The following is a 26,406-nucleotide window of genomic DNA, read 5'->3' as shown; positions in this document are numbered from 1 at the left end:
ATTGGGCCGGAATTTGAGTGTACGTTGCCTAAGGGCCTACTTCAACGAATTCATCTACCAAAGCCCATACGGCCATGTCAATGTACCTTAATTTGGGCTGATTTATTATTATGGGTCAAGATATGCTTGGGCCATGTTGACCGCTTTTCACTTGATTTCTTGACTGAGTGATACAATAAACGGAAATTGCAAGAAAAAAAAAAAAGCATCTACATCTCGTGTGATTTGCAAGTTTTCTTTAATACAAAATAAGAGCATCTACATATGTGGTATCATGAGAGTTTTTAATTTAATGTACTAATTTTTAATTCAATTTCAGAGATATGAAAGAGTTTCTTATTCAAAAACAATGGATGAAAGTTTCTTATTAAGACACTATTTATAAATTCCACACTGATCAAATGATTAGCTCAAATTATTTCTCATTTTTAATTTATTGTTGATGTGATTTAATAGAAACTCTAAAATTAATTTCAGAAATGAAAATTTTTAAATACCTTAATTTGTAAAAGGTGGTTAACAGTTATTTAGAAACTCATTTGAGTTGTTGGGATATAGATTCTCTAACTGGTGTTTTGAGAAATAAATCTATTGTTATTTCAAAGGGATCATAGGATCCTGTTATTTCGATCCCAATCGTTGGCCTTTATTGAGATTCGAGCACAAAAGATTTTTTGCCTTGAGATTCATGCATAAAAAACTTTAAAAACTTTAAACGGTTGTGATAGTAATAACGGTCATGTGATTCCTTTGAAATAACAGCAAATTTATAATCCATGTTTTGAAACCCTAAAGTGCTCTAAAACATAATGAATATTTCTATCTTATCTATTATCCGTAGAAATTTTGAGATGTTTCAATAACTAAAATAATAAATATTAAAAGCCTTTTTCTAACGAATAAAAATATTATCAGAGCTATTTTGATTTTACACATCGTACAATCAATATATATAGAATAAAAAGTTATACGATTTGTGTGATGTGTCGAAGTCAAAATATATTCTTTCACAATTTCACATTTGCAGAATGGACCATATCATAATGATGACTAGTTTAGACGTTTATTTTTTTATATCAAAATTATCAATGTTTTACATCTTCGATTTTTCGTTTCTTTTTTTCTGAATAAGAAGTAAGAAAAAATTGTTGGTGGAAAAATTCGAAATTCTCACTTGTTTTTGTTATTCTGTATGTATTTGTTTCTTGTGAGATATTAGATGGTGCTTTACTGATGATAAATTATAATTGGAATTGTTGATCATGTCCGAAACACATGCATGTTAATGGCACTTTTTTTATTTATTTATCTGATATGTACCGTATTCGATAAGACGGGTATGGGTAAGATTTTTTTTTTCGTATATTTATTGAGTACGGATATGAGTAAAGTTTTTTTTTTTTCATTATCTAAACGGGTAAGTATACAGATAAAGTTTTTTTTGTGCCTGTTACTCGAGTGAGTAATTATAAAAAAAAATTATATATATATTCTATATATTAATAAGCATTATAAAAAGAGTTTTTTAATTAGTTTACTTGAGTTTAGCATGATTAAAAAAAAAATTTCAACAAAGTATCATGCATATCTAAAATAAATGTATATGATTTAATAAATAATAAAAATAATTATTATATTAGTATTATATGTTATACCGCTACCGTTTCGTCATCCAACAACTATAACAAATAAAAATAAAGTACAAATAAAATAATTTGTATCAAATAAAGATAAAATATAGATAAAAATAATTTGTAACAGATACAAATGTAAAAATAAAAATGCTTTCACCCGAGTACCTATTTACGCCACTTGTATGCATCATCAAATAATATTTTGGCACCGATCAATTTAAAATTGGTGCAGTTTTATATTAATTAAGATCAAGCAATACATAAATCTTTAATTAACAGTAATGATATTCGTCCAATCAGAATCCTGATCAATCTGGCCCCGAAGTGGAATGCACAGACCCTTTTAATATTCGTGCATTAGCAGATCGGACAGTCCTGATCTAAACTCAAATTTCGAATTCTTTATCTGATGGGTCAAAATACGACCCGTTACACGATATGTTTTCGCATAGTTCACTAGAATATCCGAACTGAAAGTTTATCTCTTCAAAACAGAAAAGACGCTATCGATACACCCAGCAATTCCTATATCAGCACTGCGACGGCGAGGAAGGGAAAAAAAAAATCCTTTCAGAGAGCTGTCGACATGGCGTCATCTCGGAAACCTGAGATAGACTCCGACGAAGAGGAATCATACAACTACCCTGACAGAAATGCTAACCCTAACCCTAACCCTGTGGCGCCGTTAGTGTGTGTCACCAGGTTTGCTTGCGATTCCTTTGGAGGTGCCATCTTGGGCTCCATCATTGGATATGGTTTGTTTTCTATTTTGCTAATATCTTTCCTTTTCAATTTTACGGGTTAATTTATGCCAGCACCGGATTTGGGTCTCATAGGTAGAATGATGCTAATCTCATATGTGAAATATTTGCTTTTTATGACAGAATTTTCTGATTAGATTGGAGAACCTGATATATGTATATTTTTTTTAATCGGAATTAGAGTTTTAGTGTTAGGGATTATTAAATCCTGTTTATAAATTTTGTTTCAGCAATTACCAGTTTATATGGATCATTGCAGTCCTTTTGCAGTTTGGACGATTCAAATCGAAATGATTGAAATTGCTAAGATTTAGTTTGGTGCCGATAAACTTTTATTGAGAAAAATAAATTAACTTTTCCAAATGAAAGAAATAGTTTAATTGCCAATGAAAGAATGAAACTTTCACTAAAGGGAAAAAGGATGGGCGTTGTTACTACAATTTAAATGCCAATGGAAATATGAAAGGGATTAAAGATGAGCAATGTTTTATCGACATGCATAGTTCAAATTGATTTAATTACTCCTTTGTTTTCAATTCCCAGGAGTTCCAATTATTAATAATTCTAATTTCGGTCAGGGTTTGTTAAAGTAAGCATTTTATTTGACAATGAAGAACATAATGATGGCCTTTGTTTAATATTTTTGTCAGTGAAATTGATTTTATTTTTAAAATGTTTTCTCCAGGTAGAGGGTTGATTACTAAGAAAGGGTTTAAAGGCTCTTTTGCTGATGCAGGATCATCTGCCAAGGTAAAGTAGGAGAGATTGGTTTAAACTTTAAAAAAAGTAAATAGCAATACTTGTTCACATGATTATATGCTTGCCTGAGATGTAATAACCGGTCTAATTTTATTAGTATAATATGCTAAATTCCAGGCATATAACAAAATGTTTGAACAAATAAATTCTGCTCTAATATTTCTTTTTACGTTTTTCCCTTCAAATGTGTATATCCTAAGATGAAATCTCAACTTACTTGCTTGAAATTTTTTTTTTTTTAAGTTCATCAAGTGGTGCTAGTACCATAGCTTGATTTTGGATATGATTCTGGGTAATAAATCTGACGAAACTTCTATTTTAAAACTTTGGTAAAAGAATTTGGAAATTTAATTTTTGCACTTTTTAACCTAAATAATACTGACTACAAATAGCAATGTCAAAACAAAATTTGATTAATATAAAACTGACAAACAATTGAACACGGTTTTAAACTATATAGGATTTTGAAATGATGCTTTTGCTTGCACCAGAGCCTGCAATTAGTTACTTTTTCATTAATTTATTTGATATTGCAGACATTTGCTGTTCTCTCTGGCATCCAGAGTTTCGTGCTTTGTGCCTTGAGGCAGATACGTGGAAAAGACGATGGTACGTAAATCACTTTTTTGAGACTTCTGTCTTCATTGCATTGTTATTAAGTTGATTTTTTGGGTTTCAGTCTACAATGCTGGCGTGGCAGGTTGCTGCACTGGAATTGCTTTGAGTTTTCCAGGTACACCATAGAACTCAATTTTAGATTTCATCATTTTAGGGTGTGCTCCTAAAGAGGGTAGATGAGGGGAGGGGAGGGGTAAGGAGGGGGTGACCAGACCTGACCGGCCCCTGTTTACTTGCTCCATAACATTAAATTTTGGGGGAGAGGAGGGGAGGGGAAGGGAGAGGAGGTGAACTCTATATACAAACTATTATAATTTTGTAACTCTCAAATCGGAGTATAGAGGAGGTTAACTCTTTACACTGCCCTTCTCCCCTCCCCTCCCCCTCTCATGAAATTTCTGGATATTAGTGAATGATGGTACCTGACCGGAATGGTAAACACTTTAGTGCTAATGTACACAAGCTGAGTTAACTTTTTGGTTATATTTTTCAATTATACAATTGACTTCAGGGTTTCTTAATCGCAAAAATTATGAACCCAAAATTAACTTGTGTAGAAAAAAAATTAAAATGAATGTTCATCATTAACTCAAAATTAAATGAGCTGCACTTCTTTCATTTATATATAATGAATTTAATCAGAGAATAGAAGATACAACAAACTTAGCCACAGAAGGGCATGCGGTTTTGATATGTCTGCGAACCAAAAGAGTGTGACAGCATACTGCAGGAATTGATAGAAACGAAAATTAAAAGTGTACTATTATTTTTTCTGAACAGGAGCGCCACATCAGCTTCTGCAGAGCTGCGTGACTTTCGGTGCTTTTTCATGCATAATGGAAGTGCTGAACAAGCAACAGTCTGCCCTCGCTGCCCCTCATGCCCGCAATGTCACTCACATGAATGCCGAGCCCCAACTAGACGTTCTTCCTCCATTCACCCTGCCTCTCCCTCTTCCCCTCCATGTCGGTGCCATGGAGGGGTTCTCTTCCTTTTGCAAATCGTTGTCTAAGCACTCTTCTTCATTCTGAATTTCTGATTATGAGGCACCATTTTGAGATTAGTCGCATATGGCATGTGCATGTAAATTTTGCAAGAACGAGTTCTCGTAGTGCGTATGTTGGTTTCTTATTTAATTTGAGTAGGTTTAGTGTTTCTTTACTATTGAGTTTTGTTTTTAATGGATGTTGAATGTTAATGCTGTTTTTGACTCTTTGAAAAATTGATGAGATAGTGAACAGCTGACATGCAAGTTTTTGGTTCAAACTCTCTTTCTTTTTGTTATATGGAATTCTTTCTATAAAGTTGCACATGACCAAAACCGAAGGCGTATCCTCTCATGTATTGCAGAGGATTATCCTCACTTTACGGTTTGAGATTCGGGTCACCATAGGGGCAGTATTATTGAGCATTGAGATTCGTGCCAAGTTAAAAAGAACGGTCCAGATACAGTAATTGTAAAAGATTTCCTTATCAGGTGTTGGAAAGGATGTGAATTTACCAAAACCCTGTTTCATATCTAATTGCTAAGGTGCATTTGGCATTTTTTTTCTGTTTCTTTTTCTTTTTAAACAAAAACAGAAGTTTTTCTGTTTTCTTATATTTTTTTTCCCTTTTTAAATTTTCATTTTAATTTCGAAAATTAAAAGTTGGTTTTCATTTGAGATTATGTTTTTTCATAAAGTTGTAGTAGTCTAGTTGGGTTTTTTTTTTTTAAATTAAGATTTTTCATAAAATTTTCATTTGAAATCAAGACCTCAAGATTGAATGCCATGCATGATGCACCCTGTACATCAATATTTGAGAATATTAAATACAACTGATCAATAATCTAGCAGAAAAGTTCAAAATTTCTGCAATTATTTAGCGGAAAACCCAAGATTTCCAATTAATTACCTAGCGATTTTTTAAAAAATAGGAGATGGTACGCTTTTTGAATTATTTTTCGTATATGTTATGAATAAAAATTTCGGACACATTATGTTTTTTAATAAAAGATTCACACTTATTTTGACCAACAATACAACCAAAAATTAGCAACCTATTTTTTGATACCGCACATACAAATTTAAAAATACGGCAAAAAAAATAATCACATGCTAAATTAAAAAAAAAATCATATATAAAATTAAATTCATACAAGATTCATTCGTTTCAACGCATCAAAATTCATTCATGACTATAAATTGTATATTACCCACAAGAGTTGGACAATCTTTTTTTTTTTTGGGTTAAAAGTCCGTGAACAATTTTATTGAACTAAAAGTTACAAACTAGCTATTACATAAAATTACACCACAAGTGTCTGAGAAAAATATACAGCCGTAAACAAACTAACAATTTATTCAGCTAGTAGAATATTTGTAAGGTTTTATAAGAGGAGTAGAACTAGGGTGTTCTTAAGGTCACAAAAGTGTTTGATGAGCTTAACTTCAAAACTCATCAAATCTGTTTTAAATGACGAATTCGAACTGTTGAAACTCGTCTACCTTACGAGTGATGAGTCTACATGTGAAAATTTTAAACATTCGAACTAATTTAGTATAAAGTCAAGCGGTCAAAAAATGTTCAAAAAATGAATGCACTAAAATTAATTTATTAATCTTCTAATTTTGACCAATTGTATGGCTAATATAACATCAGTGTCATTTCAGTCTATATAACGCCAACTTCACAACCTATCAAATCGAGTTCAAATGGTGAATCCAAATCGTTCAAATTAATTTACTTTATGAGTGATGCATTTTCATGCAAACTTTTTATATTTTCGAGTTATTTTAGTATCAAATCAAGCGACAAAAAAATTAAAAAAAATGAATATATTAAAATTAACTTAAAAACTCACACATTTGACCGCTTGACTTGATACCAAATAAACTCAAAAACTTATAAATTTTACATGTAAACGCACAACTAATGAAGTAGATCGGTTTGATTGGCTTGGATTCACCATTTGAACTCGATTTGATAGATTTTGAAGTTGGTGTTATATAGACTGAAATAACACTGATGTTACATTAGCCATACTCTTGACTTTATACTAAATTAATTCAAATGTTTAAAAATTTCACATGTAGACGCATCACATGTAAAATAGACGGGTTCCAACGGTTTTGATTTGTCATTTAAAACTAATTTGATGAGTTTTGAAGTTAAGCTCATCAAACAATTTGGTGAGTTTAAGAACACCCTAGGACAAATGAAATGGGTGAAACACGTGGAGCAGTCAAACTTGGAGTCGTATATAAATTCGAAGAAAACTCAGCAGTTGACTTGTCATCTCAAATATATAACTATATAACGCTCCTCTCCTAAGAATAATATGTTCTTATTGATCTGTCACAAGGGGAAGATATGTATACCAGCTATTTGTTAAATAGAATTTAACGACTAATTTTCAGAGTTGAGTTCACCAAGGTGATATTTTCTTTTCCAAATGAAATTTTGTTACCTCTTAAAATGAATTTTCGAAATTTGAATCCTCTTTTCCTTTCAAAATTTGTCTACTTGTAAAAAAATTTAATTTCCGAATTAATTTAGTATAAAGTGAAGTGATCATTTTTTTGACCAATTAACTCTATACAAAATTATTTTAAAATTTTAAAATTTTTGCATATAAACACATTATTTGTAAGATAGATGAATTTCAACTGTTTAAATTTGTCGTTTAAAACAAGTCTAATATATTTTAAAATCAAATTCATAGAATTTGGTAACCTTAACAACACTCTAGTCTACTGTCGATTGTTCGGTCTCCCTGTTATACATTTTTCGTATTGTCATTTGTCCAAAGGTATGGAGTTTATATTTTAATTTTTTTTTTAAATGCTAATGGAGTCTATATTTAAAAGAATTTGAATATAAACAGTCGGCAAAAAAGGAGCAAAATAAAATAGGAGCTGATAAGTGAGAACGTAAATGATCCAATAAGTAGTTGGCAGTTCAGCACTTGCATTTCCGCATCCACACGGCCACACACAATAATTAGACGCGTAGAAAGCAGAGTCGGTCCCACCCGCCGCGCGGGCCCTACCGAATTCACATCCTCTCCAATACCTGATAAGGGAATCTTTTACAATTACTAGATCTGAACTGTTTTTTTTAACTTGGCACGAATCTCAAAGCTAAAAAATACTGCCCCCTATTGCAGCCCAAATACCAAATTAGTTGAAATTTAATCTCAAACTGTAAAGTGAGGGTGATCCTCTGCAATATCGGAGAGGATACAGATTCTCCCCCCACCTGAGGTGCAATTGAAAACAATAGATGACCCAGATTAATCTCAATTAGCTCAAATTCAATCCGGTATAGGGGTGTTCAAACGGTTCGGTTTATTAGGTTTTTAATTGAACTGGAAAATTTTGGTTTAAATGGATCAGTTTTTCAGATTAAATGGATCGGTACGGTTGAAATTTTGAATAATTTTGGTTTAAATGGTTCGGTTTAGACATTTCAAAATCGATTAAACCGAACCGACTAGTTTATATTGGTTCGACTCAAATTTTAATGATATTATAATGATTTCATTAAACCAAACCGGACCAAACCAAATCGAACTACAATTGTTGTGTATAACAATGTATTATTTTCGTTAATATTGATACTAATAGGTGATGTGAATTATTACAATACAAGTAATAAATCCTAATTGATACTTAATTCGGTTGCAAGTGTACAACATTGTCAAGTAGTACTTAGGGATCGTCTCCACAGGGACAAGTTGGAATATTAAATCTAACCTAACAATTTAATTTAGTAAAAGAAAGTAAAAATGTTTTGTGTTTGTTCAAGTGGTTTGGTTTCGATTAAAATGAATTAAACTAAAGTCTTTAAAGCAAAATTAGGTTTTTAACAAGAATGAGAAATTAGGGTTTCTTAGGGTTCCTATCCACTAGTGTTACGACTAATTGGTTTATTAAATTTGTTCTTTTAATTATGAATGCACAGTTGGATGTTGTAGGTACAAAGGGATATCTCTATATTAATACCATCTTTAAATTAGAATAAACGTCACCTCTCGGTACTTGGCTACTCTAATCTAAAGTCATTAAGTTCTTACTGTCCCAATTGATCTAGAAAACTATCTTTCACCTCTCGGTACTTGGCACAATTTTCTAAACTATTAGGTAAAGCCCGTATAAGACAAGCGTCACCTCTCGGTACTTAGCCTATCAAATACCCTATTCCTTATGGTCTGGACCTAATATTCAATTTCTCAATTGCAAATACCAAATCCTAGGGTTTCATGTGATTTCGATTAAGTCCTCACAATCAATTAAAATAAAGAATAGATCATAACAAAGAACAAGAATATATAAAATAAAACCAACTAAATCATAACAAAAGTTTCAAGTACAGCCCTAATCAACCCTAGAAAAGCCCTTAGCCAATCATGGCTAAGACACAAATGAAATCAAAAGAATAAAAGAGTTCCAAAGAAAATAAAATAATAAAACCGGTTGATCAATGATCTCTTCTTCCTTCTTCTCTCTTCTTGCTTTTCCTTGCTTTTCCTTGTTTAATCCTAGAAATTATGCCTAAAAAACGTGTTCAATCTATTCTACAAGTTCCTATTTATACCCAACTCAAAAACCTAGAAATAACCAACCAAAAATAGCAAATTCGGGCTCTGAACCGACCTAATTGCGGGCCGCAATACATTCATTGCGGGTCGCAGTGCATGGAGGAAGTTAACAGACTGCGCAGAAAAATCTGAAGAGTTATTGCGGGCCGCAATGGATTTGGTTGCGGGCCGCAATGGGTGTGCTGGAATGAAGATGCTGTGCTGGAGAAGTCATTACGGGCCGCAATGGATTTGGTTGCGGACCGCAATGGATGTGCAGAAATGCTCTGGCTTGCTTGGTTGCGGACCGCAATGGATCCATTCCGGGCCGCAATGAATGTTGGCAGAAGCCCCAATCTTCGTGCTAACTCACCCGTTTTGCTTCGTTAAGCTCCAAACACTTGATTACCTGTAGAACAAACATAACTAGGGCAGTAACTTGAACTTTTGGACATTTCTAACCTAATTAAACCTAATTTAATCAAAACCTGGCTTAATTTACATAACAAACCCTAGGTTTCAATAGATACAATTTCAGCTTATCAATAGGTTTACTTCGGTTTGTGATAGGCCTAAATTATATACATATTCGATCTGATTTTTATCACAAAATAACACCAAATATCTTGTATTTTGAATATAAAGTGAATAGAATACACCTAGGATCAAGTTACTGTGTTTGCTTGGTTTTAACTTGCAGGAAATGCAGAAAATGAAGAAAAACCGAAGAAAAATGCCCAGTGCGGATGCACGGTTTACGATACGGCCTTACTAAGTACTTAGATGGATTTCTGGACGCACACCAATTTTAAAAAAGTATAATAAGCTATTCGTCAAAATCCGTGCCTAGTGCGGATCTCGATGCAGCCGCAGTGCGGATCCCAGTGCGGACGGTACTGTAGCAGTGCGGGTGGCCTGGCCGCACTGTAGCATAACGCATAACTGGAGCCTGATCTTAAAATAGCCATAACTTTTGACTCGTAACTCCGATTAAGGCTTGTGACCACTTTTTGGAAAGCTAGGAAGAAGAGCTACAACATGAGAAACTAAAAAAAGGAAATTTGGAGTCAGTTCGACGCACTAAACTCGCAGAAAAGTCAAAATTACACGTTTTCAACACGGTTTCTATTTTTGGCGCATGATGGACACGTTTTTACAGTCAAACATGGACAAGGCATCCTGGGAAACAATCCAAATATAGCACCCACTAACTCCACTTCCTAGCCTCTTAATTGGGCATGGTCCTTGGTTATAAAAGAGGGGGGTCATTCTCCATTCAAAACATCCATCCTCATCTCTTTCCATCTATCTCACATCATCTCTTCCTCTTTCATTCTCTCTCTATATACACAATACTTAGCGATAAATTCTGGAGAAAAGGAAAGCTTTCAAGCAAGGAGAAGAAGGGTTTCATGAGCAAGAAGTCGGCAAGATAGAGGTTTTTGATTTGTCAAAGAGTGTAATTACTTCCTTTATTTCATTTCTTCTTACTTTGCCAATTTTTGTAATGGATCTCTCCATGAGGGAGTAGTTCTCTCTCTAGGGGTTTAGGTCAATGCATGAACTTGTTTAATTGTATCTTATTCAGTTATTTGTCTTTGTTATGATTGTTTTATGGGATTTGATGTTAATTTCTGTGATTTATCATTTGTGTTAATTACATAATTAGTACTTGAAATCGCAGTAGTCCCGCTTTGGTATCTCTTTGTCAAAGGATCCAAAGAAGGTATGACGAGAGGAGAGTACCAAATTATGAATACAAATACCTTAGGGTTAGATTAGGATTGTAACCAATTTGTAATCTAAGCCGGAACTACAGAAATTAATGTTAGGAATTTGGTGAAGGACCTAACCGTGAAGGCAAACCCTAATTAGGACATCTCAAATCGAATCGGGTATTGGTATGAAGGACTTAATCGTGAAGTATCAATATTTGAGGAGATGAGAGACTAACAAGAGCTCAATAGGTCTAGGTAACTAGGGTGGGGGACTTCATTGAGAAGTTCGAGTTACCTAGGCATGTTATTAATTCACGAAAGTGACCCTTAATGACATATTAGGTTAGAAACCTCATCAAATCATACATGAACTTAAACAAATACCGAATAGATATAGTTAGCAAAGGAATGTAGACCAAAGACCCCTAGATCTCTAAATCTTGAAAACAAACCAATTCCTTTCTTTTACTTTTATTTACAATTATTGTTTCAAACTCTCTATTCGGGTATTGAACCCAAATTTATGAATTGTTAGAACAAACCCCCCAATTTACTTTTATTGCACTTTACTTTCATTTTATTTTCTGAAATTTATTACTAAAGTTTAAACTAAGTTTTTATCATACTCCCTGTGGTTCGACACCTCAAATACTACTTTGATAGAATTGTGCACTTGCAATTTAACTCAAACGCGTGTTAAAGGTTTAAAAGGTACATCTTATTTGTACTGAAACTTTGTGCATACGCTTTTGCGCGCATCAGTTTGGTTCGGTTCTATTTTTGAAAACCGAAGAAAATTTTGATTTGATCATTTTACTTCGGTTTGAACCGAACCAACCGTTTGAACACCCCTAACCCGGTGCCTGTTGAGACTTAGATCTACTTTGAGATTCGTGTTAAGTGAAAATGGTTGGGATTTACCACTTGCACGTCAGGTACCTGAGTGATACGGATTCTAGAAAGCAAGTGAAACTTAATTTATTTTTATTCACGCGAAATAGAAGGGTAGCGCAGAGTCAAAGATAATCTATTCTAATCAAGAGAAGAGAAGCTTCTCGACAAATCGAATCCCAAAATAGAGAGAGATAGACACAAATCGCTCTGTCGGCGGAGGTAGATAGATGCTTCAGATCCTCCTCGCCGTGGCTTTCTCGGCGGCGCCGCTCACGCTTTACGTGCCGCCGGTTCGGAGCCTTAATCTTTTCGTGCAATCCATCGAGTTGTTTGTGCGCGAATCTGAGCCCATCTCCCGCCGCGCCTTCTTTCGTTTCCGCCTTGGCTTTCACCGGATCTTCTCCCGTCTCTCTCGCGCCTTCAGGTAGAGAGGGATTCAGCCTCCTCCTCCTCCGTTTGATTGATATCAGTCGGTTCAAATTTGGTGATGAGATGTTTCTTCATTTTCTTTCTTTTTTATTGTTTTTTAGTTTAGTTTTTTTTTTTCCTTCTACGGTGAATAGTTTTTTTGTTGTTTAAAAAAAAGATGTATAATAAAATGTGAAGGCTTGTATAGTGTGATGAATTTTCTGCGCAAATCAAAGTGCATTTTTTTTTGTCGGAGAATTACCTAAATTAAAGAGCTTTTGTTGTCCCAATTGAATATGATTGGTGTTTTTTTTTCGGATGATCCTTTGAAATTTGATAAAAGATGAGCAATTGTTCAATCAGCATGTCTCGCCATGTTTGATTTTCTTTTTTTCTCTTGCGATTGGGACAAGTCTTTCTTATCACTGGAAAAAAAAAATTATGACGTCTTAAAAAAAAAAAATTTAGTCTGAGATTTGGGTCGGACTAGGAGCTTGTTTGATAAATGTCAAGATTCGTGCATACCTGATCTGCGTGATTTTTTTGAAAATGTCAGTATGCATCTTGATGCTAAACAGGAATTAAATATATTTTATGCGTTTGGTAGCTATTCTTACAATCCATTGGCATGTCAGTTTTTCTTAGAACCCGATTCCTTCCGCAAACTTGGCTTAAAGCACAACAAAGCAAAGCAAAAAGGGATCTACAATTTTGAGAAGCTCAGAAGTCAGAAATGACAAGAAGCTTTTCCATTATAAAAACATCCTCAATTCGAAAGCTTGAATTTACCACTAAAAAGCTTGGCAGCCCCAGCCAATTTCAAATCCCTCTCACGACCATGCATCTTCTGCAAACCTTCTCAAGAAACAAAAACTACCAAAGCTTTTGACCAACTGGAATTTGCACAGGTGCTTCTGAACTCTCCACCCAGCATTTATTATTTCACTGTAATATAATACACTTTTCAAAACCTAAAATCTATCTACGTCGAACACCTGAGCTATAAGCCCATTCAACATGTACTTCACCTAGCCTCGAACCTTCTAACATCCTGCAAGAGCAGAGCACCAAAAAACAGTTGGTTCTTCATGTGAAGAGAACTGGAGCAAAACTGCACCATCATATCCATCTCCATAGCATCCCTAATCACACCCTGTTCTACAAGTTAATTATCCTAACTGGTTTACCGAGTTTTGACTTGTCTTCCAGTTTCGCAAGCTCCAGAGCCCTTGAACAAATAGGAAATGTCTTTCCATCGCTGGTGTTCGATATGATACCTGACCCTAAGCATGTGTCGCCACGGTAAAAAGCTGCAAATTGACCGGCAGCTAATCCTTGATCGTCTTCATTTAGATGTACTACCAAGCAATCCTCATTTTTATCATCCTTACTTGGCTCATGCTTTACATTGCATTCATAAAAATCAGGACTATGCCGAACCTGAGATGAAGAAATTATAAGTTGGCTATTTAGACCATTATAAAGTTGTCTATAAAGATTGGTAGGAAATAATCTCTCTTTTATACCATTTTTTTTTCTTTTTTCTATGCTTCATTGGGTCTTACGGAAATCTTACTGTTAATTTGGACTATAAGATAAACTTTAGCTAACTTTAGAACTTCTTAGACCAAGCAATCCAGAAATGGTACAAGGCATGATACCTTGCAATGAATTTGTTCGTCATCTGCGGGACAGAAGCCATTAAACCACATCAATGATCCCACACGAAATGTGCGCCGCCTCTTGTCTACAGAAAAATACTTTCTGGATACAAAAACCACGTTATGATGTGTGTCCTTTCCAACAACATACCTGCATAACAAAGAATATTACATACATGATTTTATGTACTGTACCAGAATAGCTTAATCTGCCAACTTCATAGATCCCATCTGATTAATTGACGTAATATTAAATGTGTTTTGCTGCTTCTATCTGCACTACATACAGCTATAATCAGGGGTGGGCGCTTCCCACCGTCCCAAAAAATTATCAAGAATATACTTCTATTTTTGTGCCTTTTAAAGATTTTTTTTTTATAGAAGTATACTTAAGCTTAAAAAAATTATAAAATTTTGCCTACCCCTGAAATTTTTCTCCAAAATATGTTTTTATTTCAATGTTTTTCTCAGGAAAAAATAATAAATTTTTTTTATTAATCTAATAATAACAAAATTATGCTTCATCCAAAAATTTGTCCCACCCTGCTAATTATCCTGGCTATGCCCCTGGCTAAAATTGGTACTTCGTAAATTGTACAGACTGTATGGTCTCATTGGTGCGTACCAGGGCCCACCAGGTAGACGTAGACCTTGGCGTTGACCAATAGTGTAGAACCAAAAGCCACGGTGGTTTCCTAGGTAATCACCTGTCTCAGCCTCTAGAATCACCCCTTCTCTCTCTCCGATGTGTTTTTCAACAAACTCACTAAATTTTACCTACATATAAACTTTCAAGTATTAACAAAAGTTGAGCAAACTCAGAAGCTCACAAAAATCCACAGACTTTGTTTTGATAAACAAAATCCCAGAAGCAGTTATCTCTTACGGAAATCTCCATTTTGACTCTTATTTCCTTGCTCCCTAGATTCTAAGAAAATCAAACTTGATTTAGCCTTTTGTGCTTGTAAGACTAGAAATTTATATCTCAATCCTATCAGTTTGTTCTTTTCCCATTGTACTTGTAAACATAAACAGGGGCCAGTAACACTAGAAATCCAAGTACGAAGTATTTACCTTTCCCAGAAAGCATATTCCTTGGGAATCTTTCCTATTTTTGTTTGGTAGATTCATGCAATGGGCTAAACTTCGCACTTCATCCTATCAATACATAACTATATTTAGTAAAAGCTATAACAATTATATAATATCAAATGCTCGGGTTTTGGAAAAATTGGGTCTCAAATGTTGTCAAGGAAGAAAACAAAGAGAAGCTTACCCCACCTTTTGCATACATCCCAAAGGAAACAGAAGCCTCTTAAGTTGAGATTGTGATAGATGTGAAAGGAAATAAGTTTGATCTTTAACCTATAGTGAGAAAATAATAATTAATAAATAAAAAATCACCTGACAATAATTGGAAATGGTTGTTAGATATTGCACACAATGAAGTACCTTTATACAAGAAAACTAAGCAAAAGAAAACAATATAATATTTTTTTTTAATTAAAGCCCGTAAGCAAAAACAATAATATTAGTATATATGCATACAATTAGGTATAACTTACAAAGATTCTATCAAAAATAAAAAAGAGGTTGCAGTTTTATACCATATCCCGTGACAATTTAAGAATAGATAGCCCGCTTGGGTTCTCTGGTGAACTGTGTACTACATGTGCATAATGGCCTGAAGCAATGTAATCAAACTCCATTTTTTTAACCGCTTCCAAGAAAGCACCTGAAAATGAAAACTCGGGCACAAGTATTACAATCAGATGAAATAGACACATAATTAGTGAACTACTATAATGAACCAACTACTTTCTCTTAACATACCAAACTTTATTCTTGTGTTGCAAAGCACATCAGGATTTGGAGTACGGCCACAGCGATACTCATTAATTATGTGAGAAACCTACAAAGACCAAAAGATATCAGTTCAACTAAATGGCCTGAAGCAATGTAATAAAAATAGATAACATCTACAATGTAGTAATGCTAGATAAATGCATATTTTTTAATGAGTATTTACCACATTGTTCCAGTATTCATCTGATAAATGGACAACTTCCAAAGGCACGTCGATCTATATTATCAGTCAAAAAGCTTACAAATTTGTCAGCATTACAAAAAGAAAAACACTGATTATTTTAAGAAACAATTTTCTATTTGTGTTTTATTCAACTTGTTTCTATGGTCTTTAGAAAAGTTAAGACTTTCTTTTGGATCATAGTGGATGAACAACCTGCTGAATAGTAATATGTCATATGATGCTGCATCTCTTGCATTATCAGAAAGTAGGACTATCATAATTAGAAGCTACTCAAAAGAAATGGAGTGAGGCTATGGAACTATGCAGAGCTTCAATTGGTCTGTACTATGAATCAATATTTCCGTTTTGAATTTACATTTTTTACAACAACAAGAAAAATGTACTTTTAGATCAAATTTTACGTTTTTTACAATAATTTTAGAAAATCACTTAACCTAAAAATTGTAGACCATTCAAATTTCAAAGGTAGTGATTTTCTATCTATCTAAAAAAATAGTAAAATATTTAGTCTGCAAGTAAATTTTCATATGGAGATTCATCTTGAACGGTTTAGATCGACTATATGAACTTTAAAAATGAAGATATTGATCCATAGTATGGACCAATCTGCCCTATGCATAGTACCATAGCCTCACTCAAAGAAATGCACATCTCCCATTCTGGTAGTTCTTCTTCCTTCTTTTTGGGGATTTATTTCAGCGTACACACAGAGATATCAATGTGCAAGAATAGGTGCAGTATGTGATTGTAGTGTATGGGGGGGGGGGGGGGGGGGGGAGGGGGAGGTGTTGGACATACAGAATCACAAACAGCTGTTGCATACTTGAGGTCTTCATCCCATGGGCACTCCGACCAGAAATTCTCAAAATCTTCCTACATGGTACGTGTTAACACAAGGTGCAATCAATTAAAACTAATAATAAGTTTAGAAATTTACATTTATACAATCCAAAAGACCTAGATTTTGTTGCTGTTAAATTTTTAATGCATATCACACAACTATGATGCATACTTCTGATTGGATCACGCTATTAATTTTGAATTCAGAATTGGACAAAAAGAGGACTCTATTTTCAAATAATCACCTTTCTCAGAATACACAATAGGCTTTAAAATTCATCTGTGACTTTCGCATCATTTTCTTTCAAACATATGTAGAATACACTCACTACAATTTTTATGTAAATCACAATGCCAGCAATACCATATATACATAATCTTGCACAAATTTAGACAAGGAAATCATTTGTATGTCACATGCAGTTTACTGGGTATAATTATTTCACAACTTAATTGTTTTTTCCTCTTCGAAAATTCAGATTGAAAAGCAACCAACAACAACAACCAAGCCTTTAGTCCCAAACAAGTTGGGGTAGGCTAGAAATGAAACCCAATCACAATCATATAAAATAAAGATAAGTAGTAATAAAGTAGTAATAAAAATAAAAGTGAAAGTGAAAGTGATAGTAATAGTAATAGTGATAGTAATAATACTAATACTAATATTAACTATATTCTAATGAAATGAAACCCATAGATTGAAAAGCAACCATGGTGACATAATTTATAGTAGGGGTAGCAGTGCAGGAACTAAAAATTCGGATAGCCGGTAGCCATATCCAAAAGTAAAGAGGAATTCATTAAAAAGGAAGAAACAAAACCTGGAACCAGATCTTGAGGTAGAAAGCTGTACATTTGTGACCAGCGGCATGAAGGAGGCGAAGCGCAACGCTACTATCAACCCCACCACTGATCAGCACGGCCACTTTAAGACGCCTCCCAGGCATTGAACAAGCTAGATAAGGTTCCAAATCGAGCCCCACGCCATTTTTTGGAGGAGGCGAAAAACAAGGGGTAGCAGGAGAGGTGAGTGGTGTTGCGCTAGAGGAGGAGAAAACTCGGAATCTTGAAAAGAGGTAATGGGAAGGAGGTAGCTTGCGTTTTAATGGAGGAATCGGTTTTGGAAGGAGATGAGAAAAGGGAAGAGCTAGTGCGGTCATGGCGCGCCTCATGCTCTCTGCTCTCTCTCTCTCTCTCTCTCTCTCTCTCTCAATCTCTCCTCTGTGCGAAGGAGGCGATTAGACGCAGTTTTGTTTTCGGCCCAATTCAGTTTCTTGGGTCTTCATTCCGAAAATTGGGTCCGCAAGGCCCAATTCAGTTTCTTGGGTCTCCGATTCCGAAAGTTTGGCCCGTAATGTGAATTGAATGCATCTTTTATGAGAAATGTGTGTATTACCCACTGTAATACATTACTAGCCAAAGACCTCGCTACGCTTCGGCAATATTTTCAATGCGAAGAGAAAAGTGTATAAAATATTTTCTATGCATAGTGATAATGAATAAGTTATTGTAAGAACACAATAAAAACTGTACAACAAAACAAATTACACAAATGGTTCACAACTTCACATAGTTTTGTTTAGATGCTACAAAAGTTGTACAATTTGTAGTCTTGAGTGGTATAAAGTAAGACTGGTCTATGAACTAAGTTTGGAATAAGCGCTTTATAAGAGCATTCCATTCCTTTTGGCAATAGTTACAAACATAGTTTGGAAGCGTTTTTTTTAATAAACATCTTGTGTAGTTGCGGTTCAACTGTTCTTCCTTTCTTTTCCCTTGTTCTTCTCCCCACTGTAAAAGAGGAAGTTTTTTAGATTGCTTCGCAACGTGTGCAATAATGTTTAAATTTTAATTTGATATTGAAAGAAGCACATGTCAAATTTTTTTGAGCTATAATGCATCATGGCACACTAATTGACTCGAGGAACCAAATGTAACAAACCAATCATGCATTAAAATTGAATGGAAATATCAATTGCCAACAACACACTTTCTTTGGACGTTTTTCCTTTTCTTTTCTTTTTTTCTTGTTTGCCTTTCTTTCTTTTTTGGTGGAATTTTCTGAGACATGATTATAGACAATATTGCTTAAATAAAACAAAATTGTTGGCTGAATAAATCACATAAGCAAATCTAGTATGATATATTTTTTGGTGCATACTATCATGCCATCAAAGAAATGTTTACCAGTATAAGATGGTGTTATTTCTTTTCTCGAATCACCACAATTTTCCGATTCTTAGTATCCCACATTGTGCAATCAAACCCTATTGCATTGGACAATGCTTTTAACCACTTCCTATGATTCTCTCCTTACCTCAATTCAGCAGAAGAAATATGCAGCTGGGCTGAGACGATAACAAAAATGAATCATGCACAATGCAGGAGCATAAGTATTCAACTACAAAAAAATTAAGGATATTATTTAGACTTGAATTAGTATTTTATCTCTTATATGAATAAAGCCAAATTTGATTATATAACAAAGTATTAGCATATTAATTATTGAAAATGAATTTGATGAAATATAAATCATGTTTTAGAAATTAAAATAATTAAGTGATCAGAGTGACTCATATAGCATCACAAACTAAACAAAAAAAAAATCAAGTAAAATTGAGAAAAATACTTAAGAAATTAGTGTCTGACTAAAGGCCTATACTACCTATGAGGATTGATAATAAGATAGTTTAGCATTAAGTGAAATTTACAAAAAAGTTTGATATCATGATGCCAACTCTAATGCAATTCAATTGATTGAATAAAAATCGTAATTATATTAAGATATGTATACATATGAACTGAAAGTAAAATAAATATCTACAACAAATTTGTGAAAATAAATTGAGAATTTAAAATATATTTTGTGAAATAAAAAAAAAAGAGTGGAGGAATACCTTAATAGCCAAAGAAGGACTAAGGTGCTGAAGCAGTACAGCAGAACATAAATAGCTGTGTGAAGTCAGTTAGCACCAATTATTTAAGTAATAGTAACAGTTAACTTAAATATTTACTAAAATACAGTGGCATAGTCACTTATGAATTGCTGAAATTATTCTCTTGTAATTGATGTAACAATGAAAACTGATAATTCAAAGTTGACATATAATACAGCTCTAATTTATTTTTTCCCAAAACATTAATCATGAAATTATGAATTGTTGTAACATGCAAGACTCTTATGGATAGGTATTGGGTTATGTTGATCACATGATTCGTAAAGGGTGTGTGCAAAATGTCTTATAGATCGGTTGCGCAAAAAAGGTGAAATAGAAGCATCGGTTCGTGGCAACACAATTTCTTAAAAAGATTATTTCGATGTGGTGACCTACAGCAATAGGATAGATGGGTTGTCAAAGAGAAGAGAAGTTGAGGAGGGATTGGATTTTCTAAAAGACATGATTTTCGAAGAGAATGAGTTTAATGTTGTTATATACAACAATATTGTTGTAATTTTGCTATGTGAGAAAACTGGAGTTGAGAGTAATTTGGATTCCTTAGCTGTTCATGATTTTCAAATGGAATGATCTTAATATCATGAGCAACATCATTTTTGTAAGTGGGTTGTTCAAGACAGGTGAAACTTACTGGACCTGACCAGCAGGGTACTGAAAACTAAACAATAGATCTTACTTGTCTCACTGCAACCCGCCATTTTGAAAGATTATGTTTTTATCTGATAATATATTTCATACCAATTAGATGGAATATATTAAAAAAATAAGAAATGATTCATAATTAACATTATAGAAATGTGAACTTACTGGAGCTCTGTGTGGCACTCTCCCTTGGGCAGAATTTTTCTTCTTTGGCATGCTTATTATCTCATCTAGAAAATATGGAAGGAAGTGGAAAATAAGTATATACAAACTCAAATCAATCAAAGAGTCCAAATCTAGGTGATCTCCTGAATCCTCCCACCATTGCATTGTACACATGCCTACAATAAATCTTCTGAAATTTGTATGGAGAGTACAATTGGATGCATCTATTGTTATCAAGACTGGACAAGAGTCGGAAGCTTGGATAAGAAAAAATTAGGTCTATACCATATCCTAATGTGCTGTATTTTTTTTATCAGAGAAGCAATGCATTACATGATTTATTTTTCATCTATGCCCACTTTTTTCTCTACTTGGTGCACCACATTCAATATCTTTGACTTTAATCTAACTACAAAAATTGATTCATTGATTCATAACCAGAATCAAGCATATACCCTGACACCATCAGCAAAATAAGAGGGAAAAAAAATAATAACTAAGCTCACTTCGGCACTGATTGTGATGCTAGGGTCTGGCCCTTGCGCTTGCGCTTGCCCCTGGCCTTGGCCTTCTCAGAGGTGTTGCACATGCGGATCAGGGGAGGGTGGAGGGAGGTGAGGAGCAGGGGAATAGCGAGCAGGATGAGGAGGCTGATTCACATCCGAAGGATTTGAGCTTCCTACATTGGCGATATCCCAAAATCGAGGCTCTGTAGAAACTCCGCTTTCTCTTTTCCTCTTCTTCCTCTCCGATCACCTCTAAAGGTTATGTTGCTCTCCCAATTAAGCTGATGTGAGCTCTATATGACGGGTAGAGGCTAATTAAGCTATCAGTTTTTTCCATGATTGAGCGCGGTCTTTTGAAAGATCTAATAATTTGTCTAACAAATCTGGAGGTTCCTTTAAAGCTGGTATGGAAACTCTTTCCTCCCTACAAAGATTATATCGTGGATTTTTTACGGTTGATATTTTACTACTCTTTTTCGCATGCCAGTAGTATGCACCGCAATAGTTGCACAAATGATCAGGCGCTCCTAAATCAAGTGGATACGTATATTTTCCTAACCAATGAATCAGAATAAATGTTTGTGCTATGAGTGGAATTATAAATGTCATATACAAATATTTTGAGATTCCATAGAAAGCAATATAGACGATAGAGTAATTTTAAAATATCAAGAATATATATATGTGCATATTGTGATATAGACTTACTTGTATGTGTTTTGTTGCAAGGAGGATTGGGAACATTCTCTTCCAATATCTGTTCGTGTTGGGGTGAAGCTGAAAAATCCCTCTGTGTGTATGTTAGCAGATGTAAATTGTGTTTGATATGATCTCGGATTGGACGATGATGAACCTTGTACTGTTTCAAAAAAATTGTATGTTTTAATATATTTTTTCATAGGGAAAAGAAGCTTTATTGGGTTAATTTGTTATACAAAGGTTATTTTTCTTGCTATATTAATTTAGAAGAAATGATAACATTACCTATCAGAAGTTGTCTCGAATAAATCTTTCGTGATGACATTTCTAACTGATCAAGAATGGCGTATGATTGTTCTATGTCATAAGTGAAAGAGTATGATGAATGTGCTTCCCCGGAGCTTCTCGGCCTAGCTGGAGAGTTTCGTCGTACTCTTTTTCCTCTCCTTATGTCAACCTTTTTAGAGTCGTTTCTATCATTTTCACTCATCACCTAGATCAGTGTCAAATAAGACTAAACAAATTACCTAAGGTGCTTATTTCTAACAAAAAAACTATAATGTCAATGAGAATTTGATAATAGCCTAAATCAGCGTCAAGTTGAAGTAAGAAATTAATTTGAGAAACTCACTATTAAGTAAAAATCATAGTTTGTAAAACCTAGGACAGTAGTAGGTAAAATCCATGGAGAAAATTATGGTTCTTATCTATAAATTACAACCATGTTTAACTGATTGCTGAAAAATATATTGTTATTTCAGAATTCAGACACACATGCACACATACAGATAGAAAATGAGTATTTGCAACAGTTTTGAAAAAATACAGTAAGCTTTCTTATTAATTTCAACAATATGTTTTTCCCAAATTAAAAAAAAGTTAGAAAGATACCTTAAGAGTTGTAGATAGAGCAAAGATGTTGTGTATGTATTTCTGGAGATAGATCTTAAATCTGCAAACGAAGAAAACAACGAAGAATAAAAAACTGTGAGTACATAAAGAGTAACTTGTACAGCATCAAGTAGAAGTAAGAAATTAATTTGAGAAACTCATTATTAAGTATTTTTTTTTTCTAAAACATAGGTCAGTAGTAAGTGAAATCCATGAAAAAAAATATGCTTCTTGACTCCAATTACAACAATATTTAACATATTGCTGAAAAATATATTGTAATTGTATAAAGAGAGACACACACGTACAGATAGGGAAATGAGTATTTGCAACAGTTTTAAAAAAAATACACTAATCTTTTTTATTAATTTCAATAATAAATTTTTCTCAAATTGAAAAAAGTCAGAAAGATACCTTAATAGTTGTAGACAGAGCGAAGATGTTGATTGCTGAAGATAAATCTTAAAATTACAAAAGAAGAGAACAACAAAGATTTCAAAAATGTGAGTACATAAAAGAGTAATAGGATTAATTACCATAAAGCTATTTAAAGAATATAAGATAACATCTTTGATTAATTATCAGTACTACATAAAACTGTTACACTATAAAGGTTGAAGACTGCATGGTCTTACTAAAAAAAAATGCAACGACAATCATCAGTTTATTTATATATTAGGAAAACATCACAGAAATTACTGGCGGTAAAGAATCGTTCTTCATGTCGCTGTGATGGTTATTGATAAAATTGCTATTATGGAGACCGAAGTAAAATTGCTATTCATGTCGTTGGATTGCTCAACTTTCTAGTAAAAATTGCTATTACTCAGGGTAAAAAATCATCCTTCATATTATAGAGACACAAAATTGAGCCAAACGGCCATAAGTTGAGCAATTCAACAATTTCCAAGCAAAATTCAGATATGAACCTGATGATTGATGACATCTTTTGCCATGAGATTTAGTACTTCTTACTCAGTTTCATAAATAACAGCAAGTTCTGATTTGGATGGTAATCACAAAGAGATAGGAAAAGAGGGGTAAAATCTTATTCGACAACAGAAATATGATGAGGTGGGGGGCCACAATTAGCCTTGATATCTTACGACAATCATTATTTTAATTATGGAAATATTCTCCTTATCTATTAGGGAAAAAAATTTAAAAATTGCAATATAGGAAATTCAAGGAAGGAAGAACGTAATTAAGAAAGCCAACCTTGGCTTCCGACGACATGGAGATCGCAGGAAAGAGAGGACGGCGAAAGCGAGCGGAGAGAAGAGATAGCGGCGAGCGTCAAGCAATATCGAAAGATGAGAGACGAAGAAGAAGAAATCGTATTCAGAATCGAAAGAAGAGAGATAGAGAGGAGAAGGTATTTTTGTAGAACCCGGCAAGAGGAAAAGAGGGCAATTTTTTAGAAGAATGTAAATGAAACATGAGGAAGACGGTGGAAAGTTCTGACGAAAGCAACTACAGTGAAAGGGGACCTATTTGTCAGAGAGTAACTCATCTTTGAAAATAAATCACCAAACGTTCAAAACAAATCAAACGGTGAAGAAGTAGAATGTTACTGTAGATGAACAGTACCGAGACATCCCAAATTATATCTATAGATAGATGTGAACACCAGAGAGGAAAAAGAAAGGCGCCGAAGTTGCAATTTATGTAAAATGGCAATAATACCTGCTCCAAAAATGATCTTGTATCATAATTGGAAAAACAAACTTCTATTCCTATGCCATACATATTATTCACTTCTATTCCTATGCCATACATATTATTCACTTCTATTCCTATGCTATACATATTATTCTTTCTCAGAAGAAAGAAAAAAGGTCCATATTTGATATTTCCCGTATTCTAGATCTCAGTATATTTCATTTCGGATCAAGACATTCAAAAAAGAAAAAATGTATACCGCTAACCCCACAACCTAAAAGAATAAATGAACTGTAAGATCTTCTTTCATCGGAGGCAGAGCTAGATTCAAGTAATGGGAGTCAGTTGACCCCATTTATTTTGAAAAAAATTTGAACTTATAAACGATTTTCTATATAATATAAAGTAAAATGTTATATATACAGTAATATTAACCTCCATTCACAGTATAAAATTTTTATAAAACTGATTTTCATTCATATTTGACCCCCATAACTTGAAAGTCTGATTCCATAAGTGTCTCTCATGACATTATTTTCTCTATGTACACGCCTTTGACAAATCAGCGTTGTGCTGTCTCAGCAGAGTTCTCCTCCAAGGGTCATTATGCAACTTATAGTGTAACACCTATTCAAACAAAACTTAAATCAAATGCTGGCTGAAATAAATACATATTCATTATTTTACTTTGCTTTCGGATCTGTACTTCATGTTACATTATTAATCTAAATGCTCAGGTCCAGATACTAAAGCAGCTATGAAATTTGAGTGAGGCTATGATACTTTGCAAAGAGTGGATCGGCCTGTACTATGGACCCGTATCTACGTTTTTGAAATTCAAACAATTAATCTAAACTACTCAACATGATTTCTATATGAAAATGTCGTTGGAGACAAGATTTACTTTTAATAAACAAATTTAGATAGGTTGAAAGTCGCTACTCTTGGATGGTCCATAATTTTTAAATTATTTTAAAAATAGTAAAAAAAATCAAAATAATGTAAAATTTTATCTCCAAGTACATTTTCATGTGAAACCGCTGCCCAAAGCTCCTCACATTGCTCAACATATGCTCTATCTATGTTTTATTAGAGCATCTCCATCAATGCAATTGATTAACAATTGTAAGACAGTTGTTAAATTGAAAATAGCCACTAATTGCAAAATAAATTCATTCATGAAAGAGTAGTAATTGCAAAATTTTACTTTTTTAAATAATAGTAGCCGTCAACTTTCTCAAATGAAAGTGCTTTTGAAAGAGTTCAATATTTTTGAAAATAGAAATTAAACTATCAACAAGGACTTTGCAATTGCATTCGAAAGCCATTTCCAATGCTCTTATAAAGCTTCAAAATAGTAGCATATAAAAACACAGAGTCTAACAAACTTTTTACACAAAGCACCTTGTGATTCCTGTAATTAGGAAAAACACCTCAAACTATGTCATTGATAAATTGCTAATATATAAATGTCAGAAAAACATACTTGCCCATGTCTGTTAATAATATAATCACCAATAAGTATTTCACAACACCAAACAAGGTACTAAATAAAGCTAAGATGCATTGGATTGCAATTTGGAATAACATAAGGTGCTTCCTGTCATGTCAAGAAAAAAACGGTAGCTTTTGTTTCTTGTAAGTTTATAAACCAATTATTTTGAATGATTAATAAGTATGCAACAAAACACAATAATGTCAATAGATAATTAGGCATATTAAATATCTATTTGTTCTACAAAGATTAGGTATGGTATAGAAGTATAGTAATAGTATCAATATGAATAACTGGAAGCAGAAGCAAAGGATAAATGGCCATATCCAAAAATGGCTACAGGCAAAAGGTACTAGTGCACTCATTGAATCAGTGAACATAAATTGAATAAGATTGATCATTCATTTGTTTAAAAAAAAAAAAAACATTAAGAAAATTAGATAAGAGAGGCTTACTTTATCTTTTATAAGGGCAACATTACAT

At 33.6% G+C, this 26,406-nt stretch overlaps 3 protein-coding genes across 22 annotated transcripts; 1 reads left to right on the top strand and 2 right to left on the bottom strand.

The window, feature by feature from the left end:
- Positions 1-2,114: 2,114 nt before the first annotated feature.
- Positions 2,115-5,038, top strand: LOC144572311 (chloroplastic import inner membrane translocase subunit TIM22-2-like). Its single transcript, XM_078321845.1, has 5 exons — positions 2,115-2,389; positions 3,081-3,145; positions 3,691-3,763; positions 3,834-3,887; positions 4,553-5,038. Exons 1-5 carry the CDS (start codon positions 2,221-2,223, stop codon positions 4,801-4,803), a joined length of 612 nt encoding a protein of 203 aa, XP_078177971.1. The 5' UTR covers positions 2,115-2,220; the 3' UTR covers positions 4,804-5,038.
- An 8,040-nt stretch (positions 5,039-13,078) lies between these two features.
- On the bottom strand, positions 13,079-18,124 carry LOC144572195 (tRNA (5-methylaminomethyl-2-thiouridylate)-methyltransferase). Of its 2 annotated transcripts, none has more exons than XM_078321659.1 (10): positions 17,760-18,124; positions 16,865-16,935; positions 16,046-16,099; positions 15,850-15,928; positions 15,624-15,751; positions 15,298-15,381; positions 15,091-15,174; positions 14,642-14,793; positions 14,017-14,167; positions 13,079-13,795 (listed from the first exon to the last, which is right to left on the bottom strand). In XM_078321659.1, the coding sequence occupies exons 1-10, from the start codon at positions 18,076-18,078 to the stop codon at positions 13,514-13,516; spliced, it is 1,404 nt and encodes a 467-aa protein (XP_078177785.1). In that variant the 5' UTR covers positions 18,079-18,124; the 3' UTR covers positions 13,079-13,513. The 2 variants fall into 2 exon arrangements, with proteins under 2 accessions (XP_078177785.1, XP_078177776.1); XM_078321650.1 differs by having other exon boundaries at positions 16,865-16,939; positions 17,728-18,123.
- Positions 18,125-18,436: 312 nt separating this feature from the next.
- LOC144572093 (uncharacterized) lies at positions 18,437-24,210 on the bottom strand. 19 transcript variants are annotated; one of them, XM_078321555.1, is made up of 11 exons: positions 23,985-24,210; positions 23,181-23,227; positions 22,767-22,827; positions 22,161-22,368; positions 21,885-22,035; positions 21,177-21,600; positions 20,671-20,735; positions 20,540-20,582; positions 19,804-19,858; positions 19,094-19,307; positions 18,437-18,697 (listed from the first exon to the last, which is right to left on the bottom strand). In XM_078321555.1, the coding sequence occupies exons 1-6, from the start codon at positions 24,000-24,002 to the stop codon at positions 21,492-21,494; spliced, it is 594 nt and encodes a 197-aa protein (XP_078177681.1). In that variant the 5' UTR covers positions 24,003-24,210; the 3' UTR covers positions 18,437-18,697; positions 19,094-19,307; positions 19,804-19,858; positions 20,540-20,582; positions 20,671-20,735; positions 21,177-21,491. The 19 variants fall into 19 exon arrangements, with proteins under 19 accessions (XP_078177681.1, XP_078177708.1, XP_078177664.1 ...); XM_078321582.1 differs by having other exon boundaries at positions 19,094-19,254; XM_078321538.1 differs by having other exon boundaries at positions 20,540-20,735.
- Between the last annotated feature and the right edge of the window lie 2,196 nt (positions 24,211-26,406).

The sequence above is a fragment of the Carex rostrata genome, chromosome 2, assembly GCF_964058835.1.
Source record: "Carex rostrata chromosome 2, lpCarRost1.2, whole genome shotgun sequence".
Classification (NCBI taxonomy): Eukaryota; Viridiplantae; Streptophyta; class Magnoliopsida; order Poales; family Cyperaceae; genus Carex; species Carex rostrata.
The sequence above is the reverse complement of the archived record's forward strand: the minus strand, read 5'-3'. Positions and strand labels throughout refer to the sequence as shown.